The sequence below is a fragment of the Genypterus blacodes genome, unplaced genomic scaffold (assembly GCF_046128005.1).
Source record: "Genypterus blacodes isolate CSIRO-AG114 ecotype Tasmania unplaced genomic scaffold, CSIRO-AGI_Gbla_v1 ptg000073l_1, whole genome shotgun sequence".
Lineage (NCBI taxonomy): Eukaryota > Metazoa > Chordata > Actinopteri > Ophidiiformes > Ophidiidae > Genypterus > Genypterus blacodes.
In genome coordinates, this window is record NW_027466883.1 from 1299933 (window position 1) to 1327840 (window position 27908).

At 45.7% G+C, this 27908-nt stretch overlaps 1 protein-coding gene across 10 annotated transcripts; it reads right to left on the reverse strand.

Annotated features, from left to right (window-relative positions):
- Window positions 1–191: 191 nt before the first annotated feature.
- Window positions 192–27475, reverse strand: trim9 (tripartite motif containing 9). 10 transcript variants are annotated; one of them, XM_076157606.1, is made up of 11 exons: window positions 26639–27475; window positions 16071–16166; window positions 15041–15163; window positions 8796–8906; window positions 8376–8529; window positions 7260–7405; window positions 4682–4820; window positions 3057–3095; window positions 1560–1863; window positions 1232–1394; window positions 192–508 (listed from the first exon to the last, which is right to left on the reverse strand). In XM_076157606.1, the coding sequence occupies exons 1-11, from the start codon at window positions 27473–27475 to the stop codon at window positions 431–433; spliced, it is 2190 nt and encodes a 729-aa protein (XP_076013721.1). In that variant the 3' UTR covers window positions 192–430. The 10 variants fall into 10 exon arrangements, with proteins under 10 accessions (XP_076013721.1, XP_076013723.1, XP_076013726.1 ...); XM_076157608.1 differs by lacking the exon at window positions 3057–3095 and having other exon boundaries at window positions 7260–7417; window positions 15041–15160; XM_076157611.1 differs by lacking the exon at window positions 3057–3095 and having other exon boundaries at window positions 1614–1863.
- Between the last annotated feature and the right edge of the window lie 433 nt (window positions 27476–27908).

Here is a 27908-nt window from a genome sequence, read left to right on the forward strand (position 1 = left end):
GGATCATTGCAGCTCGCGCACAAACACACTCGAATCACACGCAACCTCTCACACTCCCCCTGGTGATCACAAACACAATGGCAGGAAAATTAAGAGTTAATATACAGAAGAATGTGTTAAAGAGAGGAGAACCAGAATGAAGAATAATATCCGCGTGTGTGTGTGTGTGTGTGTATCGTGGTTGCTTCGTCTTTACATAATTTTTTTAGAAATCACATTCAGAGTCCGTCACCGGTTTGGTTAAGAGGATTTCGTCACAGCTCAGTCTGGTTTGACCGTCCTGCAGATGGTCCACGTGTCCAAGGTTTATGCATGATCAAGGCATGGCTCAGCAGTGGATGGGCCCGTTATACTAGTGAGGGGTGGGAGGGGATCAGAGTTAGTTATTGACTGGCATGGATGAGGTTTTCCCCAAATTGGAGGTGGGTCTTCAGCACACGGAGCTGGTGGGATCGGCCTCCCCGGGGGTGTAGAAATCAGGGATGGGTAGGCCGGTGTGCAGAGTCACCTGCAGAGGAAACACGTTGGATTGATTTTTGTGCCTGCAGGTGGAGCTGTTGAGCTATCGTCTCTACGTGCTTTTGACTAAGCAAAGATAAAGCGAAGCACAAATCATCAAACTGATTTTGTCTCAATCCGCCGTTTGTCTCTGTCAGTAAATTAGGAAAAAAGCTACAAACTGCTTTCCAATCCTGTTTTTTGAATTTTGACACCATTTTCTTCTTATTTGTTCGTTGAAAATTAATCATCAAATCATATCAATTATCAATAAATGAAACATTTTGTTGATTTTGAGAAGGTAGGTTTTTGCACTCTTCCTTATGAAGGGAGAGACAGATGGTGGTTGCTAATGGAACAGCGCCCCCCACTGGAGCGTGTAGGGACATACTGTGTGTATGCTTGCTGACACTGCAGCCTGACAGAACAAAGGCTTCACTGTTTACTACATCAGCCGGTCAGATTTCTGTTTTCTGTTTTCAAATATAATCAGTGCTTTCTAATGTGCAGCTTTTTATGATATTATAATTTATTGGTCAGAAATGTCTCTTGTGGTCCAGAAAGTGAATTAGTGTATTGGTCATTTATTTGTGGCTGAAAATGTGTCACACACTCCATGATCCTCTGTGCATGTATGTATTTGATTAAGTACAGTGAATTTAAATGTTTCCTGTTTTGTTTTCAAATTTAAATGATCTTTAGCTTGACTTGCACGGCCTCAGCTAGGACGCACCTGGACGTTTCGGTTGAGGCTGATCGCAGGGTAATAGAGGCCCTCGATGGCTTCGAATGCCACCGGACCCTGCTGCTCATCGTTGAGGAGGAAGATGACGATCCTGCGCGTAAAGTCCAGCAGCACACCTATTGTAGCTCCTTTACTGATGCCACCGTCCGTCCTGCGCAGTCAGAGAAGAAGAAACTCTAAATTATAACCTATAAGATGTGTGAGATTCTTGTAAATTAGTCTCCATTTTCCATCTTTGCTCATGAAATCTACTTATGCAGGGTGATGATGACGATGAATTTGATTTCCCAACAGATTTTTCCAGACATGCCATCACCTGTTGGTGTGTGAGTTGTTGTGCATGAACCAGGAGCGGTTGTTGTCCACATACATGGCCCAGGCCTTGTCGTCCTTCCCCAGCATCACATCCTTCAGGACGTCGCCCCGTGCGATCCCAAAGGCCGGGTCCGGGTGGTTGTCATAGCGATCGACGGTCATTTCCCAGTAGTGTACGCCGCGGGAGAACGCCGAGTTTCCCATGACCACCCTGTCGTCGTAGCTGTTGCACGTCACGGTCAGGTTGTCGTTGGACAAGATGATATCCGGGTGGGCGGAGGCCGGGTCAAAGGTGAACCAGGCAACTGCACACACACACACACACATTCACACGGACATATACCGCTGTTTAGTATCCATGATGTCATGGTACAACATGACTTACAAAGGTGAAGCTAGACGATGAAGGTTAAATGAGGCGATGTTACACTGTAATATAACTCTAATGAAAGATAAAATGATAAAATGATGATGATGGTTGACTATTACAGATATGATTAACTACAAATCTTAGCATTATACTACAGAGGTAACTTAAATATCTATGGGAAATACCACACCTGGGTCAAATACTGTGCAAATAATTCTGAGTATTTCTTTTAATGTGCCTGGAATACCAGATTACATAACACACACAGTGAGTTGCTGACTGCCCTCTACAGGAATGGGCTTAAATCCCCCAAACTTCCCTCCACTGTTCCATCACTTGTCTCATAGTATAAAGCATAAAGAAGTTACACATACTACGACACTGTAGACTAAACTTGTTCCGTTCCAAGAATCTGTGCTAAGTGGATTTCGAGGACATAAAAGCGTCTCAACTGTTTCACTTCTCAGGCTTAAAATCGGGTTGTCAAGATTGAAATCCTTATGAAATATCTCCAAGAATTTTCCAAGACTTTAAATGAAATTTGATCGAGGCCTGGAAAACCCTGCAAATTCCAGCATTTTCATGATCACACAAGTTACAAGGAGCGACACTAGGTTTGATCAATGTCTGCTCCACATAAAGCTCCGACGTGTATTCTGAGAATGTATACAAATGTTAAATATCCAAAACGATGAAAAGGCGAAGAAGGCTGTTAAACATGAATTTGATTGCAAAAGCTATTTCGCTGCATTCCAAGCTGATTAAAACAAATGCTAAATATTACTTACAAATATTACTTGACCCAGGTTTGGAAGGTATCATACCGTAACCACTATTCTATGAAAAGGTGGGAGTTTAACGTTTGTATGGGCTCCAGTGGACTCACATGTCCAGGCTTTCATTGTGTCACTACTGTATGTAGTACAGTTTCATTACAGGGCTATATTTCCCCAAGGAAATAAGCAAAGTCGATGATTAGAATCCTGTAGTGAAAGCTTAATATGTGCAGCCCACAGAGTAGCAAACAGCCCACCGACTGCCTTAAAGGAACACTGCGCTGATGAAACAGGCAATGGACAAGAGGGGATCAGAGCGGTGGAGTCAGTCAGCAATGAGAGCCGTCCATACCTGTGCCTATAGATTGCATATCACATGGAGGGAGTCCAGCTGAAATGTGAAATGGATGGGGTAGAGGAGGAGAAATTAGGAGAAAGAGGGAGAGAGCGGATTGAAGCGGTGGAGCAGACAGCGCAGAGGGGAGGGGGAGGGTGGCGGAGAGGGCAGAGAGCAGGTTTGATCAGGGAAGCTGGTTCAGCTCGGAGGTTAAACGAGCACAGAGCAGAAGATCTCCCACACAAAGTGAGAGAGAGAGACAGAGAGAGTGTCAGTGTCCGGGTAAATCAAGGCGCTCCTAAGAAACAGACTGTGAGGCAGACAGGGAGACTTCAAAACATAACAGGCATGAAAACAAAGAGAAAGGCTTTCAATCGCCTGTCCCCCCACACCCCTCCCACCCTCCTTCTGACCAAGCGTTTGGTTTACTGAGGAAGAAGCATTCCCTCCTCTCCAGAGGGAAATAAAGCTCACACGATCCCTGTGTCCCCGTATCACAACTCTGCAAAAACACTAAAATGTCAAAGTAAAAAAGGTCAGAGGACGTCTGATCACAAGCTTCCCTGTTTCTGCAGAACAACACTTAAAGGTACCATTTCCCAATAAAATATACTGTATAAATGGTTTATTAGTTGTAACTTATCGCTTGATAAACAAATGTGAAATAAGTCAATAATAGACATCAGGAATAGGCGATCAAATAAACAGTCTTTGTGTTGCCAGGTTATAAAAAATCCTTCTTTAGCGTCATTCAATTACTTTTGTTTTTATCTCTTTACTTCATCACCACTCACCTTCCAAAATCTGTAAAAACGATTTAATCATGAACATTTACAGTTGCTAACATGATAAATTACGAAATACACAGTCGAGTTTCACAACCTGGCAACCTAATTGATGGCTCAATCTATATCTAACATAGTTAAATAATTTATGAACTATTAGCGAAGCTGTAAGTTACAACTTGTAAACCCTTAATGCCATATTGGAAGGTTGTAATGGGAAAGCAAGCACATGGGTGGATTATACACAAACTAACTTATTCTATGTATTTAATTTAAACAGCTCAAACTGAATTTGCACACCAATGAATTTAGAGAAAAACTCTCCCCACATTCCTAAGAAATCGCCTGTTTGAAGGTGCACAGCTTTAGTCTGGCAGGGGTCAAGTTCTTACAGAGTTCAGTCAACAGTTCTGTGATGAGTGTAAAACCTCTATATCAAAAAAAAGTGGAAGAGGATTGAGCCGAGAGTGTAGGAGAGTTATTACTGCCCTCTGCTGGATTATAAGAGGAATGCGACTGGATTACGTCAATATCTCCTCCATGTTCATGTTCTGCCACATAATCCAAGACTCTTCTTATGTGAAAACGACATACAATTTCAAATCTATATCATGAAACAGCCACAATTGAGATTCATCTAATGCACAGTATGTCATTCATGTAGATATCATAATATTTAGCATTTTCTGTAAAAGCAAATAAGAGATAGATAATGTGTGCTTCAGTTCTGGCACTTGAATTCTCGCTTTGGGCGAACCGTGGATTAAAACACCTTAATTCTGTTTAAGGGTGTTTTCTCCCTTTAGGATATGCGGCGACACAACTGGAAGGAGGTGTGTTTGAAGCGTCACGTACTCTCAGAGGTCTGCATGATCAGCGTCTTGCTGTACTGGCCCACTCCACTGGCGTTGAAAGCCTTCACTCTGGCCTTGTACGTGCTGTTGAAGTGGAGCCCGTCCACCGTGCAGATGGTCTCCGACCCCACGTAGACTTCCTGCAAAGACACACGACACTTCCTGTCACACATCCATCACGTTGGGTTTGTGATCATGACACTAAATAGACAGCGCCTCTCCTTAAATCCAGGCAAGGCGTCTCCCATCTGGATTTGGCGGCCAGTGTAATAAGTGTGACTTCTAAAGCTGTGTGCGTGAGGCGGCCCACGCTGCTCAGTATAAATAGACACGGGGACACAACTCTCTCCAGGCTCAGCGTGGCACTGCGTTGGTGAGTCTCTGTGAGTCATAGAGCGGCAGAGGAAGAGACAACTTCCCCCGCAATTTGCAACGCATCGGACACGGACATGACATCAAAGACATTTAAGTGCAGCACACACTCGCGGCTGGGATCTGTCACCTTACAAACACACACACACACACACTTCAGATGTCTGTGAAGGTTCTCAGTCATCCAGGTCTCTTCAAGCCTTTACCAGCAAGTCCAGTCCCTTAAGAGTTCCTTTCCTTAAACACAGACTTAAAACTGTAGAAGCTACACACAACATATCGACTCATAATAATAAAATACTCTATAGATGAATCAGTAATATAGCAGTCATACTCCATATGTTTCTTATTCTGAGACACATGCCTGTTCTGATTATACACTTATTCATATTGAGTTTGTATCCGCATCACTGTGAATGCCACCAAATGTAAGGCTGCTGCCGCCACATGACAATTTGGGCGTCGCCTGCCTACCAATTAGCAGTTAGCGGATACAGTTGTTGAATGTGTTGCAGCTCGTGTGTAAATGATCGCCCTATGCTGCGGCAGCTGTAATTAAGCCAAAAGCGCGGAGGCCAGGCCCATACTGAAAATTACAGCCACGGGCTCCGACGGTCTGCGATGGCCAGCTGGCTTTGGCGACACGACATCAGAGAGGAAAATGACAGAGGTCACTGTCTGCTTTGCCCAATTTAAATCAGAGGCAAGCAGCTGCTGGGGCATTCACGTTACACTTGGCTGATGCTCTGAGTTTGTATCACGAAGTAATTAGAATCCTACTTCAGTTCCTTCCACGTTTATGTTTCAGCCTAGCCGACAACGTAAACTTAAAGGAACTGATCTCACAAGCATCTTCCTCTTTTGTTCAGATGTGTTGCTTCTATGAAGTTGTGGCTTTTATGTGAGTTACTTGAACAGACAGAAAGGGATCAATCTTTTTTCCATTTCTTCTTAACAGCCTGTGGAGTCTTGTGAGGGCTTCAGAGGGAATGAGCCATTGTTAGATCTACGTTGCTTATGTTTTCCTCACACTCATCTTGGTGTGATAGGTCTCAGCGTCTCAGTCTCTGTTGAGCATGTGTGATCTCGGAATATTATCCGTCAAAACACTGTGAATCCTCTTGGATTATGAAGCACCAGCTGGGTGGAGAAATGGACAAACTTTATTTTAGAGCAAAAATGAGATGCCTGTGTTCACTTCAACAATCCGAGAGAAGAGTGAGAGGGAACTACGCAGTGATGCCTTTTGACTGACATGGACGGAGCTCCTGTGCTTCATGAATGGGAAAAAGGGGAATCATGCAGCATATTCCCTCTCACTGCATGGAAACAGATATTTAATCTGCACTCACAAAACAGAAAATCAGCCTTTTTCCCATTGTTTGCATATTTAGCAGTAAATGTCCTATTTTTCCGCCGTTCCTCTGTGCACCGAGCCTGCTATGTCTCCGAGGTAACATAACAGTTTTCCTAAAAATAAACAGCGGGATTCATTTGTTTCCAGCTCAGGAAAGAAGAGGAGCGACTTTGATCAAAATAAAGAGGAAGGAGGATATATGTCAAGGATACAAAGCTTCAACTCAAGCTTCTCCTGCAGTTCAGCGTCAGTATAAAGAGAGTGAAAGAGAAGAATGAACCCAGAGAGGAGAGTCAATGGGCCAACGCAGGCACCTGCTGCAAACAGGTTTACATGGCTGACACAGATACCCTCCAGCTTTGTAAAGAGACTTTTGTTCAGGAGGAATTAGTTGCTGTTAGAACAAAGCAGGGGCCCCCAGTTTGTGGGTAACTGGGGAGGGTCCGGGCAGGATGGATTACCCTTTCACCCCTCCACCCCGATCACACTTCCTGTTTGATCATCCCAGGTGACAGCTGCGTTCACGTGTCATTCTACAGTCACGGCCACCGCGCGTCACGTGACCCCCTTGCTTATCAGAGCCGGGCAATGCGGCTGTCGGGATTTTGACCAACAATGCTTCTTTTCTTTCACATTCCCCTGGAGCCCGACCAGAGAGGGGCTAGTGTTCTGTAAAGGTGAGCTATGACTCTGAGTGCTCATCATTTTCACATTTACATTTCTGAGCTCAGTGTACATCGAACACTGATTCCCATTTTTCTGAATTTAACAAGGAAAACTCATGTTACCTTGGACAAATGAATCCCAAACAACAGAAGACCTGTAGCCTGACTGGGAAAAGAATACTCACCCTGAACGGCCCCCCGTTGCCATCGTCCAGCTCCAAGATGTATCCTTCCACAGCGATGGTAGAGAGCGGCGGTTGTTTCCATGACAATGTGGCGCTGTTATTCTGAGTGCAGCATTCCTCCAACTGGAGCATGGGAGCAGCTGGGACTGGGGAGGAGAAACCAGGGCCAAATCACAGCCCAGCGAGATATGAAAAGAGGCTCACACATGCACATAATATGTATGTGTTTATGAATTCATAACACCTTCATCCTCAAGTCTCATGACTCATGGACATCAACACAAGATGTGAATATATTATCACACCTTTCTCAGTGAGGGGGATACACACATACACACTGCAGTCAACATGACAACAGGAAGTTCCTCCATTCAGCGGTACTGGACCGAACACGCCAGGGTGTTCAGGATACGCTTTGGGCCTTCATCCCTGAACACGGTGTATGATGGGCAAGAATTTGATTGTAACTTTAGTTCTTATTGCCTGGCTCCAGACTGATTGTATTAATCTGTGCTGATTTGATTGAAAGCAACAAATATGCATCACATGACACAACTGTAATCAAAGGGGGATGTTTATTTTGGAACAGGGCCCTTAAGACTGATGGCTATGCAGGCTCATCTGAAGGCGGCTGTGATTTTAGTTGCTGCTGTATTAAAAATGTTGCTTGTTCCAAAGACAAAATTAAAGGTAATCAGATTCCCGTAAACAAAATGGCCACTCAAATAATTTCTTTAGTTTCTATGTTTACCAGAAAAATTCATTCATTTTAAACTATGAAAGGAACAAAGGTGTCTTTGTTGCAGCTTCAAACTCAAGGCTTTTGGTTTTTCACACACATAAAACTGAAAGTACTAAACTCTCTGTAAACAAGTCGGCATCCCACATTAAACACCTTTTATGTGATGTTTTGTTGTGCTTAGCTTTGATCGCGATCACCAAAGGAGAATTCTCTTAATAGGCTTTTGCTGTCTTGCTAAAGAGCACTTCAGCAGAGCGGATATTAGCTCTCCAGGGGGCTTGAAACTCGCCCCTGCTACCGTGCTGTTGTTGCTTGTCTCGTTCTTCCTCTCTACCCTCCTATAAGCCCCCTGTGGTGCTGGTACACTCCTTTACCTTTCATCTGAACAAAGTCCAGCTGGTGGATGGTCTGCAGCAGCGGCCCACTGTCCAGAGTGAGGTCAAAGTCACTGGTCATCCTGGGGGTGAGGGTTCCCTTCCCCCACTGGCTCTCTGTCATGTGGACCCTTCGGATCAAAGCGTCGGAGATCTGGGAGGAATTTTGGACATTTAGAGTTACATCTCATGCTGTTACTCAACAATAACAACAATAAGAGAATCAGAAAAAGGATGTAACTAAATACTCAACAACATCCTACTAACATGTCCAGCACCAGTGTGACATCCTAGTTACACGAAACTGATGCTGGCTAGTGATCCTACTCTGCAGCTTATTCAAAATAATGTCGATCTTAATGCAGAGGCCTTAGAGATCAGCTGATTTGAAGAAATACACTTTTCTATCATGTGTCTGACCTGCAGGAAACCACTGGGGTCATTCTCCTTGATGACCTCCAGGCAGTACTCCATCAGCCCGGTGGTCTGACGCAGCTTCACGGTGCAGTGGGAGATCTGATCCCGCACCACCTAGGAACAGAAGGCAGAAAAAGGGACCAAAAAGTCAAGAGAAAGACAAAAGACGAAGAAGACAAATGAGTACATAAGGACAATTGAAACACTGGTACGTCCTTATTTCCAAGCTCTACATAAACTCATTCCTCATCTTCCTTGAGGCAATTTTTCCTATTTTGTATTTTTCAGTATTGCACTTGTTGATCGTAGAGGAAGTGAGCTGTGGAGGGAATTAAGTTATGCACGTCTGACGCCTTTACATCACAAAGAACAATCAAGGCAAACCTTCACTTAAATGAAGATAATCACACAGTAATCATAAGCCTTTGGAAGCCCGGTAATCATTGTGGAGAGCAGCGGGAAGGAAACGCACAGAGACCAAGCGAAGTTTGCAAGTGGTACAGAAGATGCAAGACAGGGGGAGGAGAGAGACAAAGGGGACAGGAAGGGGACAGGGAGGCAAAGAGGAGAGAGGGATGAATGGAGGAAGAGTGGGAAGACCACAAGGCGGTTTGTCACATTGACTGAGCCGTTTCGCCCCTTCAGACTTGAACAGACTGGGACGGGAGGAGGAAGAGGAGGGAGAGGAGGTTACTGACGATAGCAGAGAGAAAGTGACATTTTGTTTTCACACACGCGAGGCTGCGAGGAGAATCGTCAGCATGACTGGCCCGCGAGCGTGAGAATGTTCCGGAAGATCAGACGGGATGACAGGATCACAGCGACGGAGGAGAAAAAATCTGTCCGCTGCCCTAAACTACAACCTTTTACAAATTATTAATAAACTATACACACATACACACACACACACCATATTGATTGTTAATTAGTTCAGAGGAGAGGAGAATAAATAAACAAATAAAATAAAGATCACAGTTTTATGGTCATAGTTTGATTGGATGGGACTGGAAGCTTCCTGGTTTGATTCCGGGGGGAGGGAGTGTGTGTATGAATGGGGGGAATGTAAGGTACATGTAAAAGCGCTCTGGCTAATAAAGTGCTACATAAATACCCTCCATTTACCATTAAACAACTCCAGGACAGAGATTTGGGAGATTCCCCCCCCCCTTCCATTACTGACGCCGCTGATGTCCACAGAGTCCTTTTTCCCCTCCCACAGTCTGAATCAGGAGATGCTGGACTTGGGGGTTGCTAGGTAACAGTAACTTCGTCGGCTCAAAAAAGGGCTCCAAGGCTGAATGAAAAAGGAAAATCCTCTCTCTGCAGCTGTTCACAGCCTGTCAGTGTGAAGATGATTGACTGAGCGAGCGTGCAGGTAATGCACAGCTGATATACAACTCACTGTAACGCCTTCTGTAATTAGGCTCTAATCTATCAGCTTTCACAGATGCAGTAGGATAATTAAAGAGCAAATAGGATTTGCCGCAGGAGAGGCCGTTGCCGTTACCGAGTGGAGTATGATTTTGACTGATTCGTGAAGGCTTCAGGAATGCAAATCTTACTCCGTCACTGTTTTGCTGAAACGTCACCAACTTGACTTGAGTCCAGATGTGTGTGGCGTTTACCCTGAAGAGTTAAAATGGTTGATGGTGAATTTTTCGAATGCCTTTTTCTCGTTGTTTTAAGCGCGGCGGACATTGCACTGGTGTGGTATCTTTGGACAAAACGAAAAAAAAGAAATCACCATCATATCTCCATGGAAACCTAGATGACTTCATCTTTCCAGAAATGGAGCCACCCGACGAACCAGAGACTCTTGAAAATGCGGCGTTTGATTTTCTTACCCTCCCCTGAAGGTAAAGGAGTCAATTAGACAAATTCAGTGTCAAGCTCCTGACGTTTGCTCGGCTGGATTCTTGAGCCATCCTCTCCCTCCTCCTCCTCCTCCTCCTCCTCCTTCTTTACCCACAACATTCTGCAGCCTGACAGGATGCAAAAACTCTGATAAACAAATCACCTGTGAGTTTACATGTCAACATTTGCTTGTACTTGGGCACCTGAAAGAAACCAAAACATGTGACTGTTCCACCACAGTTTGGAAGGAAATAACACACCTTTCTGCTCTCTAACACAATGCCAGAATGACCACAATAACAATATAGGCCAGTAAGTATTGCAGCCCTACAGAGAGAGAGAGCTGATCACCTTCTAATCCTCCTGCTCTCTCAGGTGTTTAACCTCTTATCTTACACTGTGAGCAGAGATCCAACTCCAGCATTGATGAGCCAGGAGTTTATATTTCTGCGGGCCGGAACATCCACAACCCCTGCAGTGGCCTGGCTGGGATCCAGGAGGAGTTTCTCACCGCCGTCGCTTCCTATTTGACAAGCAAGAGTCTCCGCTCCTCCTCTGCACACCGGCCACAGTCATACAAACAACAAGACGTGTTGACAGAGATGCAGGTGCCAGAGTGTGTTTTTGCTCTTTTCACTCCTTTCTCTCCACACGATCCAATCACTGCGCAGCTTCTGTCAGAGCTCCAGTCCCAAAATCTGCTTCGATGCGGAATGCCAAATCTCACTCTGATGCCAGATGATCGTGAGATAATCAGCGCCAGGAAGATTCATTCCTCTTAACGCAAGACAAGAGGGATGGGACTGCAGCTCGAGGTGGGTGGGTAGTGGGGAGGATTTAGAGGCTTGGGAAGAGATTTGGAAGAAATGGATGGAGATGAACACACACACACACACACACACACACACACAGACTGCTGGCTATGTAAATGGGCCACATTTTCTGCAGTGTCGGTTATGAACGGAGCTCAACAACAACATCTTCCTCTTCCTCGCTCCTCTTCTCCGACATACACTTTGAGGCTGTCACCGTGATTAAGCACTTCATCACACACAGCCACACCAACAACAAGCACTGGCTGAAACACTCCCAAGGCCAAAACAATACAGGAGTGGTGCTCGGAGTGCTGACACACGCTCACACGCTCACACACACACAAGCACGCACACATGCACAAGTAAACATCTTCTTTGTCAGTCTTCACACACTTCATTCCAGGACTCGGATGAGAAGTTTAGTCTTTAGTCATTAAAATAGGTTACTACTGTTGTTATAAAGGGAACTGCTGACACGTGGTCACTAGAACGACTTTAGTTTAAAGTAATTGAGAGATTTATATGCTTTAAGTCGATGAATTTGGGTGCACAAACACTCAGCGCTGACTGAGTTTGAAAGATTTGACTCCTCAACAGAGTCAGGAGTGTCTATTTTGGACTTGCGGCTTGTTTGTAATTGCTTCCCTCTATCTGGTTGTATGCTGTAATTATTAGGCCACTGCAGCATTTCTGGCCTGGTAAGATCAAGTGGCTGCAGTGTCCCAACCCTGTCGTCCTTTACAGCGGCACGAGCAGCCGAAAATACATCACATTTTGACAAGAGGGAAGCTGATATGACGCCACTGACGCGCAGCGAAAGAGGAGGAGAGTTGAAAAGGATGGGCAGGAGAAGAAAGGAGGCGGAGAGAAGGGAAACGTGAAAGAGGAAAAGGCGGTCTGCATGTTTCACGCTTCAGCGACGGGCCGAGCGAGCGACAGGTGCCACTTTTAGGCCAATGTTGATGAATGCTGATAATGATCTGATTGTGGCGTTCATTCGACTTGCTCTCTTTTTATTTCTATCAACCGCCATAGGGTCCGATCTTTTCCTCGTGTTGCAGTGCAGGAAAGTGGGGAGCTGAGCATCAAAGGCCCCCTGGGGAGCAGGGATCCCCCGGAGCAGGACAAGGAGTCAACAGCTAGAACCGCCACACACACACACACACACACACACACACAAACACACACACACACACACACACACACGCAGTCGATCACCACAGAGTGAAAACAAAAATAGCCTCGGTGTGTCTGTGTTCATCTAGCGACCAGGGCAGAGCATCCCGGGGACGGAAATCTCAGCGGGTGGGAAGAAGACACGGGCCGACGTAGTTTCCAGTGCGCTTTGTACGGCTCTAATCAGCCTTGTGAAGAACCCCTCCTCGGTGCTCTGCTGAGGCTCTGCGCTGCATAAATTAGTCAGGATCTCCAGAGTGAAATGCAGTGAAAGGGGCCGAGAGAAGAGAGAGACGGCCTGAGTTTGAAACGTTCCATAACTTACAGCACTGGTGGGCTTTAATGTTTCAGTTACATACAAATGGAGGATATAACATCTGATCTGTTCTTCTCCCAGGCAGTGATGAAAGATTTACTAAACTACAAAGTAAAAGGACGACCACCAATGCGAACACGTAAACCTAGCTACACACTCGCTTAGACACGACTACCAAGCACGATGCGAGTGAGCGGCTCAGGCCTGACTAAAAGCAACCAAAAGAACCTTGTTGTCACTCAGTGTGCAGATTGTTGATCCAGCAAAGAAGAGCAGAAGTGAATCAACTTCAATCAACAGAAAAACACATTAAACATTTCAAGCAGATAGAAAGTCCCCAGTCAGCCGTTTGTACCTAAACCATGCACATTAAATACTTCATTTACTGAATGGAAATTATTTTGAGCCGTCGAAACTGACATGTCTGTCGCACACCTTCGAACAACACGTCCAGTCGCCATGGTGACCTGGCTTTTGGTGTCAACGGTGAGGACGGGCGGGACATAAGCGGCTCTGGAGGAGATGCCAGCCTCGGATTAAATGAGTTTTTAATCTATTTTGTGTTTTTCTGCTCCATTTACAGTCTCTCCTCAAACAAAGGGGGAGTTGAATGTGTCTGCATCAGCAAGATTCATCAGGGCGCTTCATTAGGTTCTTCATTGGATGCCTATAAAATGCATAGCTGGCATTGTGATTTGCGCAAACACTCGCGTTGTAAATGCAAATATCTCCAAATCTGAAGGGCTGAAAACTGTGTCCCATGCTATCCCACCTGCAGAGTGACCTGTGCCGCTAATCCAAGTGCTAATGGAGGAGAAAGCGTCCCATCCACTGCTCCTTTCACAAGGGCTCCAATTACCAGGACACAACGGGGAGACAAACCATGCCTCCGTTGTTTCTTCCCTTCCCCCTCTTCTGTCTTCAACGTCCCCTTAAAGTGAGCCACACTGCCCGCAAGGCACGTATGTAGAATGAGAAGCACAGACATGACAAATGAAAGGCTTTTCCTTGCTCCGCCACCTCCAAAGTCTGCCAACTGTGATGGAAGAAGTGAGAAGACGGAGATAGAAAACAAGAAAAATATTGGACGTGTGTGTGTGTGTGTGTGCGTGTGTGTGTGTGTGTGTGTGCGTCTTTCGTTAACATTCAGTAAATGACACAATGTGGCTGCCAGATCAGATCTGTGCTAGAATTTCTATCTGAAAGGTGTGAACATGTCTAATGTCTCTCTGCCCCTCACCAACACACATCTATCATTAGCAGAACAGATTTTGCATTGAACATTTCAGCAAAGGAGAACGTGTGTGTGTGTGTGTGTGTGTGTGTGTGTGCCTTTGTATGAGTATGCTCACACGTCGCCATACACAGTCTGTGTTTCTCGCCACCTACGTGTGTGAAACCTTGATTCTACAGACCATCCAAGCGTGAAATTGGATGCTGTACAGCAAAATGTATCTCTGCTTCCTCCTCCTCCTCCTCCTCCTACTCCTCCTCCTCTTGTCTCAGCTACATCTGTCTTCGTTGTGTTGGAAAATCCCTCATTGGAAAACATTGGCATCACTTGGAATTTCTCACAAATCCACCTTTATTTTTACTAACACCTTCAAAACGTCAAACCTTTGCGCTTCTCTTACTGAATCTCAAAGCTGAGGAGCGAAAATGATCCAGACGCTGTGAGATAATGGCTGAAATGATTCAAAATGACACCGGAAACCACTCACGTCTCCATACTGGTAGTTTGGCGTGTTTTAGCCTATTGAACCACAGATAACACACTTTGCATAGTACAGCTGATGCTTTTTAAAGCACACCACACATGTTTAGGTTGATGTCTTACCCGTCAGTCAGCCATTGTTTTCTTATCACTTCCCTCCGAAATAAAACGCAACTTGCAGACACTTGCAGCTTGCATGAGGTAGTAAATCCATCACAGAGAACAAGCTGTCACATCTGTTTTCTGTCAAAACCGCAACTTTGCCGGGGGGGAGGGGGTTGAAAAACAGAATCTCCTCATTGGTGCACCGATGGCTTTTAGAGTTTGTGTGACACGCGGCGGCTCAGGGCTCCGTCCGGTCACGTTCTCTCACCTTCAGTTTGTGCTCGTGCTCTTTGTTGACCCGAGACAGCAGCTGAGCCTTTCGGCGGTTCAGGGCGTCGATGAGGGCGTCACACTGCGCCACCAAACAGGCCTCGAACTCCACTCCGTTCTCCTGCACGGGGGGGGGGGGGGGGGGAAACACACACTGGGTGAGTGAAATCCTAATGTCCTAATCTAATCCCGTTGCTGAGATCACAGCTTTGCCATCAGTTCATGTGTTGTACCTCAGTCCATGTGACACAACTGAACCTAAATCAAAACGTTCAGCACATACAGTTCCTACTGTAAACCTACTGTGGCGGAGAGATTCTAGTTTCTATAGCAACACATCACTTTCATTCAATTTAATTGCATCTATTAGTGTTCGGCACTTCCTCGCGCTCCGCTCATGATGTACAGTCCATATTTACTTTCTAAATATATTCTGTAGGGATCATTTTTGAGCTTTTTGAGCAAAAAACAATCCATCAATGGGATCTGCAGAGTGCTGGGAGAACATTTAGAGACGTTTCCATCACTGACGCCTTCAAAAAGATGAATTAAACCTACATTGAACTGACGGTCTTACCAACTATTACCTCAAATGTAGTCTGATCTAATTCTCAGTTGAACGTGTGTAAACCTGCTGCATTGCACCTCACAAACAAGCTTTGATCCACGCAGACAGAAACATGTAAAGGCACTGCACAAAAACCAAGCTTCACTTTGAGTGGGGCTGTCGCGGAGCTCGAACGAGGTTTCAGCCAGGCGTGGGTGTTTTGTCAATCAAAGCAGACCCATTTTCCACCTGTCACACACACACACACACACACACACACACACTACACTGTACACAACCAACAGAGTCTAAAAAGCGGAACGTAGCTGTGGTAACGCTTTCTTCGTCATAATATTTTGCTTCTACTCCTGCAGAAATCTGAATTTGAATCGTTTGCTGTGTTATTAGTGCTTTTAACCTTAATTAAGGATTTTGTACGTGTGTGTGTGTGTGTGTGTGTGTGTGTGTGTGTGTGCAGTACCTGGATGTGTTGCACCATGTTTCTGAGCTGGACCAGGAACTCCTTGGCCTCAGAGGCTCGGTCTGACAGGCCGTTGAGTGCCTGGGACAGCTGACCCTGTGGAGAGCAGAGAGGGTCTACAGTTCAGTCACGTATTTTTCAGCTTCACAATATTAACAGCGGTAAAAATGAGATAGTTGGATGACGGAAGATCTCAACTTCCACCCACAGCAGCAACAAAAACCAGAGTCGAGCTCATCGTAACCTTCAGGCACTTCAGTGATCTTGTAAATCTACTGGATGTGACTGTTTCTGCTGAACTAGCTGGAATCCTCATAACATTTTGACAGAGATCCATAAACTGAGAGATCTGAGAAAAGTGTGCCTCTGTAGCGCCTCCTACTGATGGAGATTTGGGAAAAAAGCTTTAAGACAATACCACCATGTACCACAAGGGGATAATTGATCGCTCATGTCTCGTGTTCTCTCTCTCAGTTGTGGAGAAAGATTTGGGATATAAAGCAAATACGAGAATATAACCTACACTCACCTACTCTTTTGAAATGGTGACAATTAGCCCACCATATAAAAATATACATGTATTAATCTATGTTGTAGCATCATGTGAGCAAACTGAATGGAGTTTTTGGGAGGTCTGCAGGAATGCTGCCTCACTGAATGATGGATGAACTTTTGGATGAAGTTAAAAATGTGTGTTGGTCAATCGAAAAACAAAGCTTCTCTTTCATGACTGCCTCCCCAAAAAATGCTGCTTTCGAGTTTCCACCCCTGAATTTACAATACACATTCATTCTTGTCGCTTCAAAGTTTGACTGCGATGATTTACGAGTGCTGGTTGTAGTGTTGTGTAGTTTTATTGTGGGGATCGTACCCACTGGACATGAGAGGAGCACAGTGCACATAACAGGAAATGCCTTTGCTGTCCAAACGCTCCTGTTTGGATAGTCGGGAGCGGAGACTGGCTGCTCGAGTGTCCATGGAGGTTGTGTGAACGGGGAGGTGACGGAGTGAGAGGACACAGTCTGACCTCCGCTGCCTCACCCTGTGGGAAGCTGGTTTGGTTGAGCGCACTGGACAATGGCCAAGTAGGGAAGCACATTGTCTTCTGGGAGGAAAATGAGGGTATTGGTCTTTATGTGGCCTTCAAAAATGAAATCACTTTAGTTCCGGAGGTGAGGAATGAAACCACTGACCAGCTGATACAGTGAAAACCCCCCTGTGAAAACAAACCAGTACACCGCCCGCTCCTCTGTGTCAACCAAGCCCCTGGCATCTGAAGTAGGCAGCTCGCATCGGAATCCGTCTGCCGGGGGCCAACGCTGGCCTTTGACCTCAACGTTTGGGAAACTGTGACAGCTGCTGCCTAACACGACTCTCCCGCGCCATTGGGGGACGAGGCTGAAGCGCCAACAGCTGAGCAAAGACTAAATGTAAACGTTCCAGATTTGCGTAGGACTTCAAGAAACTTCCTCTTCGCTAACTTGGGACTCATATTTCCACGTCCCAAGGCGCCAACCGCCGAATGCGAAGTTGTGATGGGAATGTTTGTGAGTCTGTTGACGGGATGACGCGAAACACATTCCATGGAACCGGATGGACAAATTCCGTCTTAAGGAGAAGAATTTGTCAGAATTTCCTATATAGGCGACATCCTGATGTGCTGGCGTAAACTAAAAATGTAAACAAACCTTTAACTGCATTAGTAAAACATAAAGATGGATTTAGTTGTCTGTGTTTAAAAGTCCTTGCAATCAAACTGAGAGTGATGGCATTAAAAGCTTTAATTCCTTTGTTCTTTTCAAAGTGGGGTGACACATTTTAGCACTCAAAGCTCACAGGTGGCACATTTCTATTTAATGCATTTTAGAAGAAGACATGTCTTGTTTTGAGAGGGAGGATATGATGATATTAACCTAAGGTGTCAATTATATTCATGTTCAAAATGTCACAATTACACGATATGATGATCTTATGATGTCACTCCAGGACATTCTGATTTTTGAAAGATGTCAGGGCCTCGTTCTGGATCTTTGAAATCAATCAGCTCAATTTTCCTAGAATCACAGAGCGGCCACCTTTGTTTTAAGATCCTGTCAATCATTCCGAAGCCGTCCAAAATGTCCTCTCAGACTCACTCCACATCAAACGTCCACAGCTGTCCTACATTGGGGTTCGTTGTCTTTCTGATACCGTTTTCTTATTTCTGCTCTCTTTCTCTCTCTCTCTCTCTCTCTCTCTCTCTCTCTCTACGACACAGCGATGGACGTGCAGGAGCTCCTGCCTCGCCTTGCCTTGTTAACAGTCAGCGTGCGTTCGCTGACAGAGCAGAGCAGAGTCTCGCTGCTACGCTGATGAAATAAAAAAGGAAAAAAAAAAAGCACTAGATTGTCTGGAGGCGTTTTTCCGCAGTGCACCGTCCTTAAAACCAGGTCAGAGCGTGTGAGGAAAGCAGAGCACAGCTCACAGCGACTGCCCCGCTCGGTAAAGACGACACAGCCATGGCCGGCGGGTCGGCATATGGAAAAACAGATTTTGTTCAACGGGAGCACGATGGGGTCGACACCAAAGCTTCACGATTTGAGATCAAGTAATGAAGCGGCAACGATTCAGTAACAGCTTCACTTCCGATTATGATTTATGAGAACTATTAGTGAGTAACTTCTCCTGCATGATATTTACATCACATCACATTTGGATATTTGCATTTTCACCTCTTTCAGCGGGAGTGAATTTCATGTCACGGCACGATTTACGCTCTTGTAATTGACTTCTGCGTGACACGCGTGCCGGATCCTCAGGGAGAGGAAAGGGATTTGCTTTCCAGGTTAAACTCAACAGTTTTCCATGTACATCAATGCAATGCTGCGTCACGGTGGCCCCGGTGCTGAGAACACATCCTGTTCCAGGAGAAATCAAAAAGAAAACATTGTGCGACATTAGGGCGGCGACGAGGATGCTGGAATCTCTGTAATGAGCTCCACTCTGGCATTCACAAAGGTGGTGGGTGGTGGTGGTGGTGGTGGGGGCTGAGGATGTCCCTGCTATTTGGGAGTTCTAATCATCTCCGTAATTAATCCGAGTGGGAACGCCATGAATAATTCACCGGCAGCTCCAGGACCGTCCTGCGTGTTTCATTTCCTCCCTGCAGTTGAGCGAACGAGCCAATCTGTCACAGGGAAGCGCGGCGTGTCAACAGAGGGGTCGACGTCAATTTGGATTAAAGCTCCCAACAGGTAGTGGACATTGAGGAAGGAGGAAGACGCAGCACGTCGGAGTCCTCCTCTTTGTTCTAATTCGAATAAATATAACTACAAAGTGCCAGCACGGGGGGGAGGGGGGGGTTCCACTTCCTGTAACCCACTTTCCAAAAGGTTTACATTCCCCCGCAGCATTAGGGTTAAGTTGATTCCTTGGCCTTATTAATTGAATGAACCTTTAAGGAACCCTGAAAACCCGAAACATTTAAAGTTTCAGTAATAAACAAACCAGTGATCAAGTTTGATGTAAATGATCTGAAAATCCCATGTTTTAATTTATGACTTTAGCCTTTAAACTATCTTAATGGGTTCGGGACACTGTGTGATAATGGTGATCTTAAAAGTAAGGTTTAATTTCAGCCTAATGCTACAACAACTAGAGAAAAAAAAGAGTCAGATACGCGTCATCAACTCTTTACAGACCTCAGTCAAAGCAGCAGTCAAATTGTGACTTTTCAATCGCAGGAATTTTACTGCAGCTGATAAAAACAATCCCATCAGTTTAACGATAAGAGGACTGAGAAATATGCCTTTGTTGTACCACAGATCTGGATTCTTTGTAAGTTTTCTATCAGATGCTTAATCCACCCTCACTGGACCTGTGATGCTGTGGAAATGTGGCATCTGTCAGAGTTTGAGTAGCCCTGATCTCAGGCATCAGAAACCAGACAACATGAGAAGTTACCCTTGTTTACACGCAGAGCAACGGGCCTAAGAGAACGCAGTTTGAATTATTAAACCGACGTTTTGATGATAATTACTGTTGAGGGGAACTCTGTTGTTCAAAATCATGTTCCTACATCTCCCAGCATGGCAAAGCTAAAGGTATGGAGCCAGAGTTTGATGCTGCGTCGCGTTGAACCAGATCCCGTATGAAACCATCGTTCACAGGCCCAACCTAAGTGGCTGCTGCATTATTCATCTGTTATATCTGCCGTCATCAATAATGCAGAGGAAGTCATTAACTATCCACACAAGAGGCGATGAAACCCCAATACTGATAATGAGGACTTTGAAAATGTCACAGTTTCTTCATCTCCTTATTTGACAGACGCACGGGACAGAGTAGCAGAAAATGGGCCAGAAGGGATCTATTCCTGTCCGCTCTGGATTTGGTGTTTTTGGCACAGGATCAAGCAATCGGTGTGCTGGTCCACTTTGAATGCGCCTGATATACAGTGTGACGTTTGTTGACAAAGTATTGTGACAGGTAGGCAAAAGAGAGCCAATGATATTGGCTAGAATACTGTCACGAAGGTCGCATCAGGTCAGTCTGGCGTCTCATATTTCCTCTTTCACGCCATCTACTGATATAAAAGGACTTTGTGTGTTTCTTTACAGGTAAGGCAGAATACTTTCAATCATTTAAGCCCAGTGTGGCCAGTTAGAGCATCAGTGAACAGAGCTGCTGTCGTGTTGAGGCAGTTGCAGCTGCGCCTAATTGCCAATTAAGCACTATCCTATATTTTGAGATATTGTGAGGCTGGAGACTCTCTACCCTAACGCAGCGAGGGGAAGCCCGATCAAGTGGCCTGTTTGTCGTGGATTCAGCACACAGGGTTTCTACATCAGGTCTCAAGCTGGAGCAGGCTCATGACTTATCAATCACACTACGAAACACTGAGGGCCCACTTCAAGACGAGTGCTTATTACTATTACATCAGCGCTTCTTTAAAATCTCTCGCAATCTCAAGAGAACAGTCTCTCAGCACCTGGAAGGATGGAGACACACACACTCACACACATACAGGTGATGATCCCTGCTGCTACAACCTCATCAAAGGATTGTGAGATCCTAATTAAAAACAATGACAACAATGGGAGAGGAGACGGTGATGATGATGATGATGATGATGATGATGAAAACAGGGTCAGTGAGTCCTGATCATCTGCTGTCCAAACTTTTTGAAACTCAATTCTTTTGGCAGAGCTATCCTCACTTCCTGCAGGCTGACTGTACTGGCGGGATGTAAAAGATTCTATTTTAAAACGCGGCAAAGCTCCCAAATATTTGACTGCTTTTTTTTTTTTAATTCCTGGGGTCGGAACTCTTTTATGTGCAAGGCAGATTTCTTCTTCAGTTGGCCGCAGAGGAACATTGGCCCTGTTGAGATTTGAAGGCATTCCTTTCTCCGTACTTGAAATATTTATTTTTTTTGGTTGCTGTTCCGCCCTTAAGAACGATAAACAAAACATTTCATCAACAAATGTCGATCAGCCAGTATATCCTGTATTGGCAAAAAATGCAGAGAGCGGACTCGAAATATTCTGTCTTGTCAAACCCCCATTATTTACAGCAGCTATAAATCATTCTGCGTCACTCTGCCCTGCTCTGTCTCTCTTTCTCTTCCCTCTGGCTCATACTTTCCCTCTTATTTCCCTTCCTTTTATCTCCCTCTTTCATTAACATTTACACAGCTAATGTCTTTGTATGGCAGCTGGAGGGGTACATATCACCTCCCGTAATGGATCAGCATCACGCTAAATGGCTTTGAGACATCCAGCCCCCCCTGCTGTGAAATCTAATTCTGGGCAGACCTCAGTTCTGCCTTTGTCCTCCACCTCGTCCCCTCCCCTCCATCAGTAAATCTGCTGTCTCCAACAATCCTGAACACTTTCTTTTATCTGTACGGAATCCCTTACAGCCGAGACAATAAACTTGAAGATTTGATGTTCCTGCAGAGCAACAGCACCCGATTGATTTGTCGCAAAAAACGTTGGATGAAAAGCTTTGCAGAGCTGTAGAGGCGAGTGATTATTCTCTGTTTGCTCTCTACGAGTGACCCTTTCATATTACGCCATCATTAAATTCAATTCTACTGATTCAAAGGTTAAAAGCGTGATTTCAATCACCACCAGGGTTCCCCCTGACAGCTACAATTGCAGTATATGATCTTCTAAAGGTCTCCTTCGAAAAATATGCTGAACTACTGATGCAATTAGTAATCAGGATGTTGCACAGCACTTTGTTATGAAGGGGAAAACACAGAACTAAAGACCAATAAGGCATAATATACTGATACACTCTCAAATGCTGCAGCGCGACTGTGCACACAGAGTGAAAACATAAACATACAGTGCTGTCCTGCTCTGTTCTGATTGGCCAGAAATGACCAACCTTAATCAAAAGGTTAAGGTTGCACAAGGGATGGAGTTCAAGAAGCTACCATGTCTCTCTCTTTATATAACAAACTTTATATGATGCATTTTAATACCCATTAGCATTAAACGTGTCTATATTTTGAATACATTCACTGTTGGCATGGAATCAGTTCAGTCGCAATCCCAATATGCGACGCAATAATCGCTATTTCATTTAATTTGATTGAACAAATCTTGCAGCTCCAACAGGCATGAACCAGTTGAACACATAATCCCAACTATATTACATCGTGTAACAAAAACAAGAGGGAACAATGTGAATCCCCTTTGCCCTGAAAAGCAAATGAGGTCATTTTTTTTTATTGAATCAGGGCAACCGGTGACTCTGAATACCAAAAACTCAATCATCGATTAAAACAAAAAGAGACGCGATGCCCGGCATGTGTTTATAAAGCGCAGGGTTCAATACTGACCGGAGTCTAAGACAATTACTGATAAAAAATGTCTTTGTCCTGCCATAATGAATGTGTTTGGATTGTAATATCAAGACAATGAGTGTGAGGCAGACTTCCTCTCTTCATTAAACAAGGTTCATATATCTGCTGTATCAGACAGCTCCTGCTCGTCTTCCTCTAAGTGCCCTGAGCAGTGTGCAGACACACAGCGGGGGGTGAGTCTGTGGGTGAATCCCATTTCATCTCAGCGGGCAGCAGCATAAGAGGAGAGAGGGACAGAGATCCCGCCCAGCGTCTTGACTGTTCCAGACTTTCCCCACATTCTCAGCGAGCTCAGACGGCTGCGGTGTCTTCTCACTGCTTTATCCCCAAAACGAATAAAAGAAAAGCATCTTATTGTGCTGCCGACAGTGACAACCTCCCATGCTGATACTGCTGATATCGGTCTGGGGCACCTGCTCTGTCTGTCCTCATTATCCTCGTTTTAGCGGGATCTTGGAGGAAAGCGTGCAGAGCATGGACCTTTGAGTGAGACGTGCCTCTGTGGGATGAATTCTTAAGGCCTCCTACACACTGTGGAATTAAAGGGAAACACACGAGCGGATTCCCCAAATTGCTCACTTCCGTTACCTTCTTCTTCTGCTGTTATGCGAAGCTCAAGGCAACATTTTAAAGGCTCATCTGGGTTAAGATCTTGTGTGACTTTAAATTTGTTGCCTATTTCCTGCACAGCCATGCATCCCTCTGCTGTCTTAACTGACACTAAATACACGGAGGCGACGGCGTGGCCTGGATAGTATTTGGGATCTGTCCTGACCTCTTATGACCTCTGTTAAGAAACAAGGGGGCCCTGACTGCGGAGAGCTTTACCCTTTACTCCTCTTAATGTGATTTACAGAGATTAAGAGACATTCTGTCATCATATAAAACCTTCTGACACAAATCTGAAATGGCAGATGAGAAACCCCGGGCGCAAGTCACATTTCATACTTCTTAAATATCCGCTTGTCCTTTGTGACTGAAATTGACTTTGGAGACATGAAATTGATTACCATCGCGGTTTGGACACGGCCACACAGTCCAACAAGAGATGAGACACGGTGGATTATTGCCTGGGAGACCAGCAGAGAAGCTGAGATGACATGTGAGCAAATGGCATAGAAGGAGCATGAAGAGTCGGAGTAATGATCTGAAACAGCACTCGTTTTTATTACACATGGACTGAGCTGCAGCTACACACGCACACACACGCACGCACGCCAGACGCGCACACACACACACACACACACACACACACACACACACACACAGACACACACACACACACGAAATGCTGCAAAGCATCTGGGATGGATTCCTCACGGGGGTTTGATATCTAAGAGACCTCTGCTCTGCACAGCATCGCGAGGGATTTGGTTGCTATGGCGGCAGGTGGTTAGAGTCTTTCACCATAAAGGGAGAATGTTCAACAAAGATTGAAAAGCGCACAGCTCCTCAACACATGATCACGCAGATAAAAAACCATGAAGGAGATCCCGGGTTGGAGATGGAACCAAATGGAGTCGCAGCCGTGTTTACAGCTCACAAATCACATGGAAATGCAGCAAGTGTAGCATGACGGAACAAAGAACACACAGCTCCAACATCGCTTTAAACAGAAACCAATGGAAACATCCAGATGCGCGGGACAGACAGTGGACACATGACTGTCAGCTGTCAGTCTGAGACGCAAATGAACACAGCCATCAAAGTGTGTATCGTGTTTCCGGAGAGTAGCAGCTCCGTGCAAAGACTGAAAGCACAGCAAACCGACGCAGAAGAAGACTGTCTGTGGCTCGCCGCATCTTTGTTGTGCTTGTTTTTTTGTTAGTGTATCTCAATTCAATCAAACTAGAAAGCAATCGTTTATGACTTTACTTGATTGTGTGCGGCCAAGATGCTGGAAATACTAATATAGATATGGACTGAGCTGACTTTTAGTGTGTGTTTAGCCAACCAAGATGTGGGAGATACCGACTCTCGATTAAGGGCATAAAATACATGATTCAGCCAATCAGGTGTGGCTACAGCAGAAAAGAGGGGAAATATGTTGTGATGTGAAGAACCACTAATCTATGTTCAGAAGTGTGAGGATCAAATATGTACCAGCTGTGCCACTTGATCACTCAAACCCCCCCCCCCCCACACACACACACTCAACCAATTTGATAGCCAGACAAACAAACAAACTTGAATTAGTGATGCTTGAAGTCGAGCATTGAACTTCTAATCTTCTCTCTATCAAAACAAATCAGTGGCCAGATTCAATTTCAGTTTGACAGCCAGTGCAACCCTGACCGCCGCCTCTCCATTGTGTGTGTGTGTGTGTGTGTGTGTATCAGTGCATTTAAGCATGTGTATGTATTCTTGTGCCGGTTGTGGAATAATTGCAAAGACATGGAAAAGCATCTCATCTCGTCCTTCCTGCAGCCGGCTCTGGGAAGGAATGCCTTGAATTCCCGAAAGCTTGCTCGAGGCCAGGCGTGGCTCCAAGCCCCGGGCCATCTGTTAAGGCTCGGCGGGCGACAGCTTCAGATGACAGGTCAGAAAGAAACAGGTGCCATGGAAACCAAGAACGGCGCATTTGGCTGGGGTACTACCATCAATATTCCTGGTACCCCCGGTTGGTTTCTAAAAATAGCCCGCACCTTTTCCACACTGGATCCAATAAAGACGGAGCGGAGAGAAATCGGCAACTTTCCGAGAAGCAGATACAAATTGATGTGAGTGAACTGTTAACCCCCCCCCCTGTGATTTTTCGATGTATTTTACAATTGGCCATCTTCTGAGTGAGATGGTGCTGCGCTGACTCATTATGATCTGTAGCTGTGAAAGGATGATGCCTGCTGGAGCTCCAGAGAGAGAGAGAGAGAGAGAGAGAGAGAGAGAGAGAGAGAGGGAGAGAGAGAGAGATTGCTTTGCAGAAATTTAGGACGCACCCATGACTTGGTTTTCTTATGTAAACCAGGAAACAGCATCACTGCAACTCTCTCTCTCTCTCTCTCTCTCTCTCTCTCTGTGTTGTGTTCTATATCCAGCTCCTGCAGATCCTCCATCTCCAGTGGAGTGTGGAGGCTGAGTGTTTCTGGTGCAGAGGTGTAGATAAACTCCACAGGGTAATCTCCGTCATAAAGCCTTCTGAAATGCCTCCCCGTCCACAAAAACTCAGATTATAAAAATAGCATCTCCGCACAGCAACTCCTCCATGCCTCCTGCCTCTTATTAAAGCAGAGCATCGACAGGAGCCTTGACCAATGACCTCTGGGGTGCATGTAGGAGAAGAATGGTCTAAATCTATGCTCAACTTATAGGTTAATCATTTAAGGGGGAGGACGCACAGAGCAATGTGACACAGGTAGTTTGGGGTTGCTGCTGGTTTTTCACTCGTGGACAGAATTTCAATAAGGGACTATCTTGACAGCTTTGCGCACCAATGACGCTGGAATCCCCAGTTTGGAGACGTACGCACTTTCTTTTGACTCGAAGAATGATTGATATCATCATCATCATCTCTTTACATAGGCCTTAGTATGAATCCAAAGAGCCTGAAATGACCCTTTACCCCGAAATAATGGATGGTAAGCGGGGGGGTTGACTAGACACTAAACATTATTCACTGCATATACTTGTTGATCAGCAGAGTCGATCGATCATACACACTTGAAGTCACAGCAACACAGCATTTCCTTGCAATTTAGTCATTTTACGCACGTACCTTATGCAGTTTCCACATTGCGCCCAGAGCTTTAACTTCATGCGTGCCGTGTTTGCCTTCCTCCAAACACTGATAACATACGGGCATCTTGCACTGAACACAGTACATGCTTAGATTCTCCAGTTCATGCTCTGTACAGGTGGAGATCTTGCGGGGGCTCGTACGGCGGCTTATCCGTCCCTGCGCCGGAGGAACCAGGCGGTGCTTGGCGAGGGGACCGCGGGGAGGATGGCACCTCAGGCGGCACGGGTCGCAGTAGAAGACGTCGCACTGCTCGCACATCACGATGGCCTCCTTCGGACTCTTCTCGCACAGCTGGCACTTGAGGGCGGCCGCTTTGCTCTGCTGGTACCGGTCCACGACGCCTTCCAGCACTCTGTTTTTGGGGAAACCGCGGAGCCCCCGCTCGTCCAGGATAAGGCTGCGGTGACACTGCGGACAAGTGATGCAAGAGTTGCGGGGAATCGGGGGTAAGGAGCCGGGCTGCGGTAGGAGATGCTGCGGGTGAGGAGGCTGGGGGACTGTAGGGGGGAAAACCCGCACTCCGTTGGGTGATTTTTGGCAAGGGGTGGTCGGTGTACTCACGAAGCCCCCGTAGGAACCGTAGCCACTGTCCGCCTCACTGTATAAACTCATTTTATCTAAGTCCAGATAGTCATAGTCGGAGACCCCGGACCCAGAGGCTCGACTGCTCTGTGGAGATTCAGCCTCGGGGGTTTGGACGAGGATATTCCGAGCACAAGCCTGGCAAATGTTGTGCGAACACGGCAGGATGATGGGCTCCCGGTAAAATGACCCGCAGACGGGGCATTTTAACTCTTCCTCCATTTCATCCATGGCAGCTTGTGGGTGAGAGATTCCTCTGTGACGTTTGAAGGCAAACACAAGTTTCAACTCTGCTCCGCGCGCGCAAACGTGCCGCTCGAGACGCGTCTCCTCACTGCGAATACTGCAAGTGCAACCTTGGCCAGAGGAGAAGCATCAGCGCAGGGGGAGAACGCGCGCTGATTGGACGCGCTCTGCACCAATGGGCATACAGTAGCAGCTCATTCCTGTTTTCCATTGGACAACAAGTGGATTCGCATCTGCTATTGGACGACTCGACTGTCAGCGCGTGAACGTCCGGTAATAAGCTTCAACCACGACAGTCTGTGGGCATTGATCTGACACAAAACACGCAACAGCGCCTAAAAAGGACATTAGACTGTGTTTTTTAGACTAAAATGTGATTATACAGATAATATGTTCTCAATGCATCACCTCCATTCAT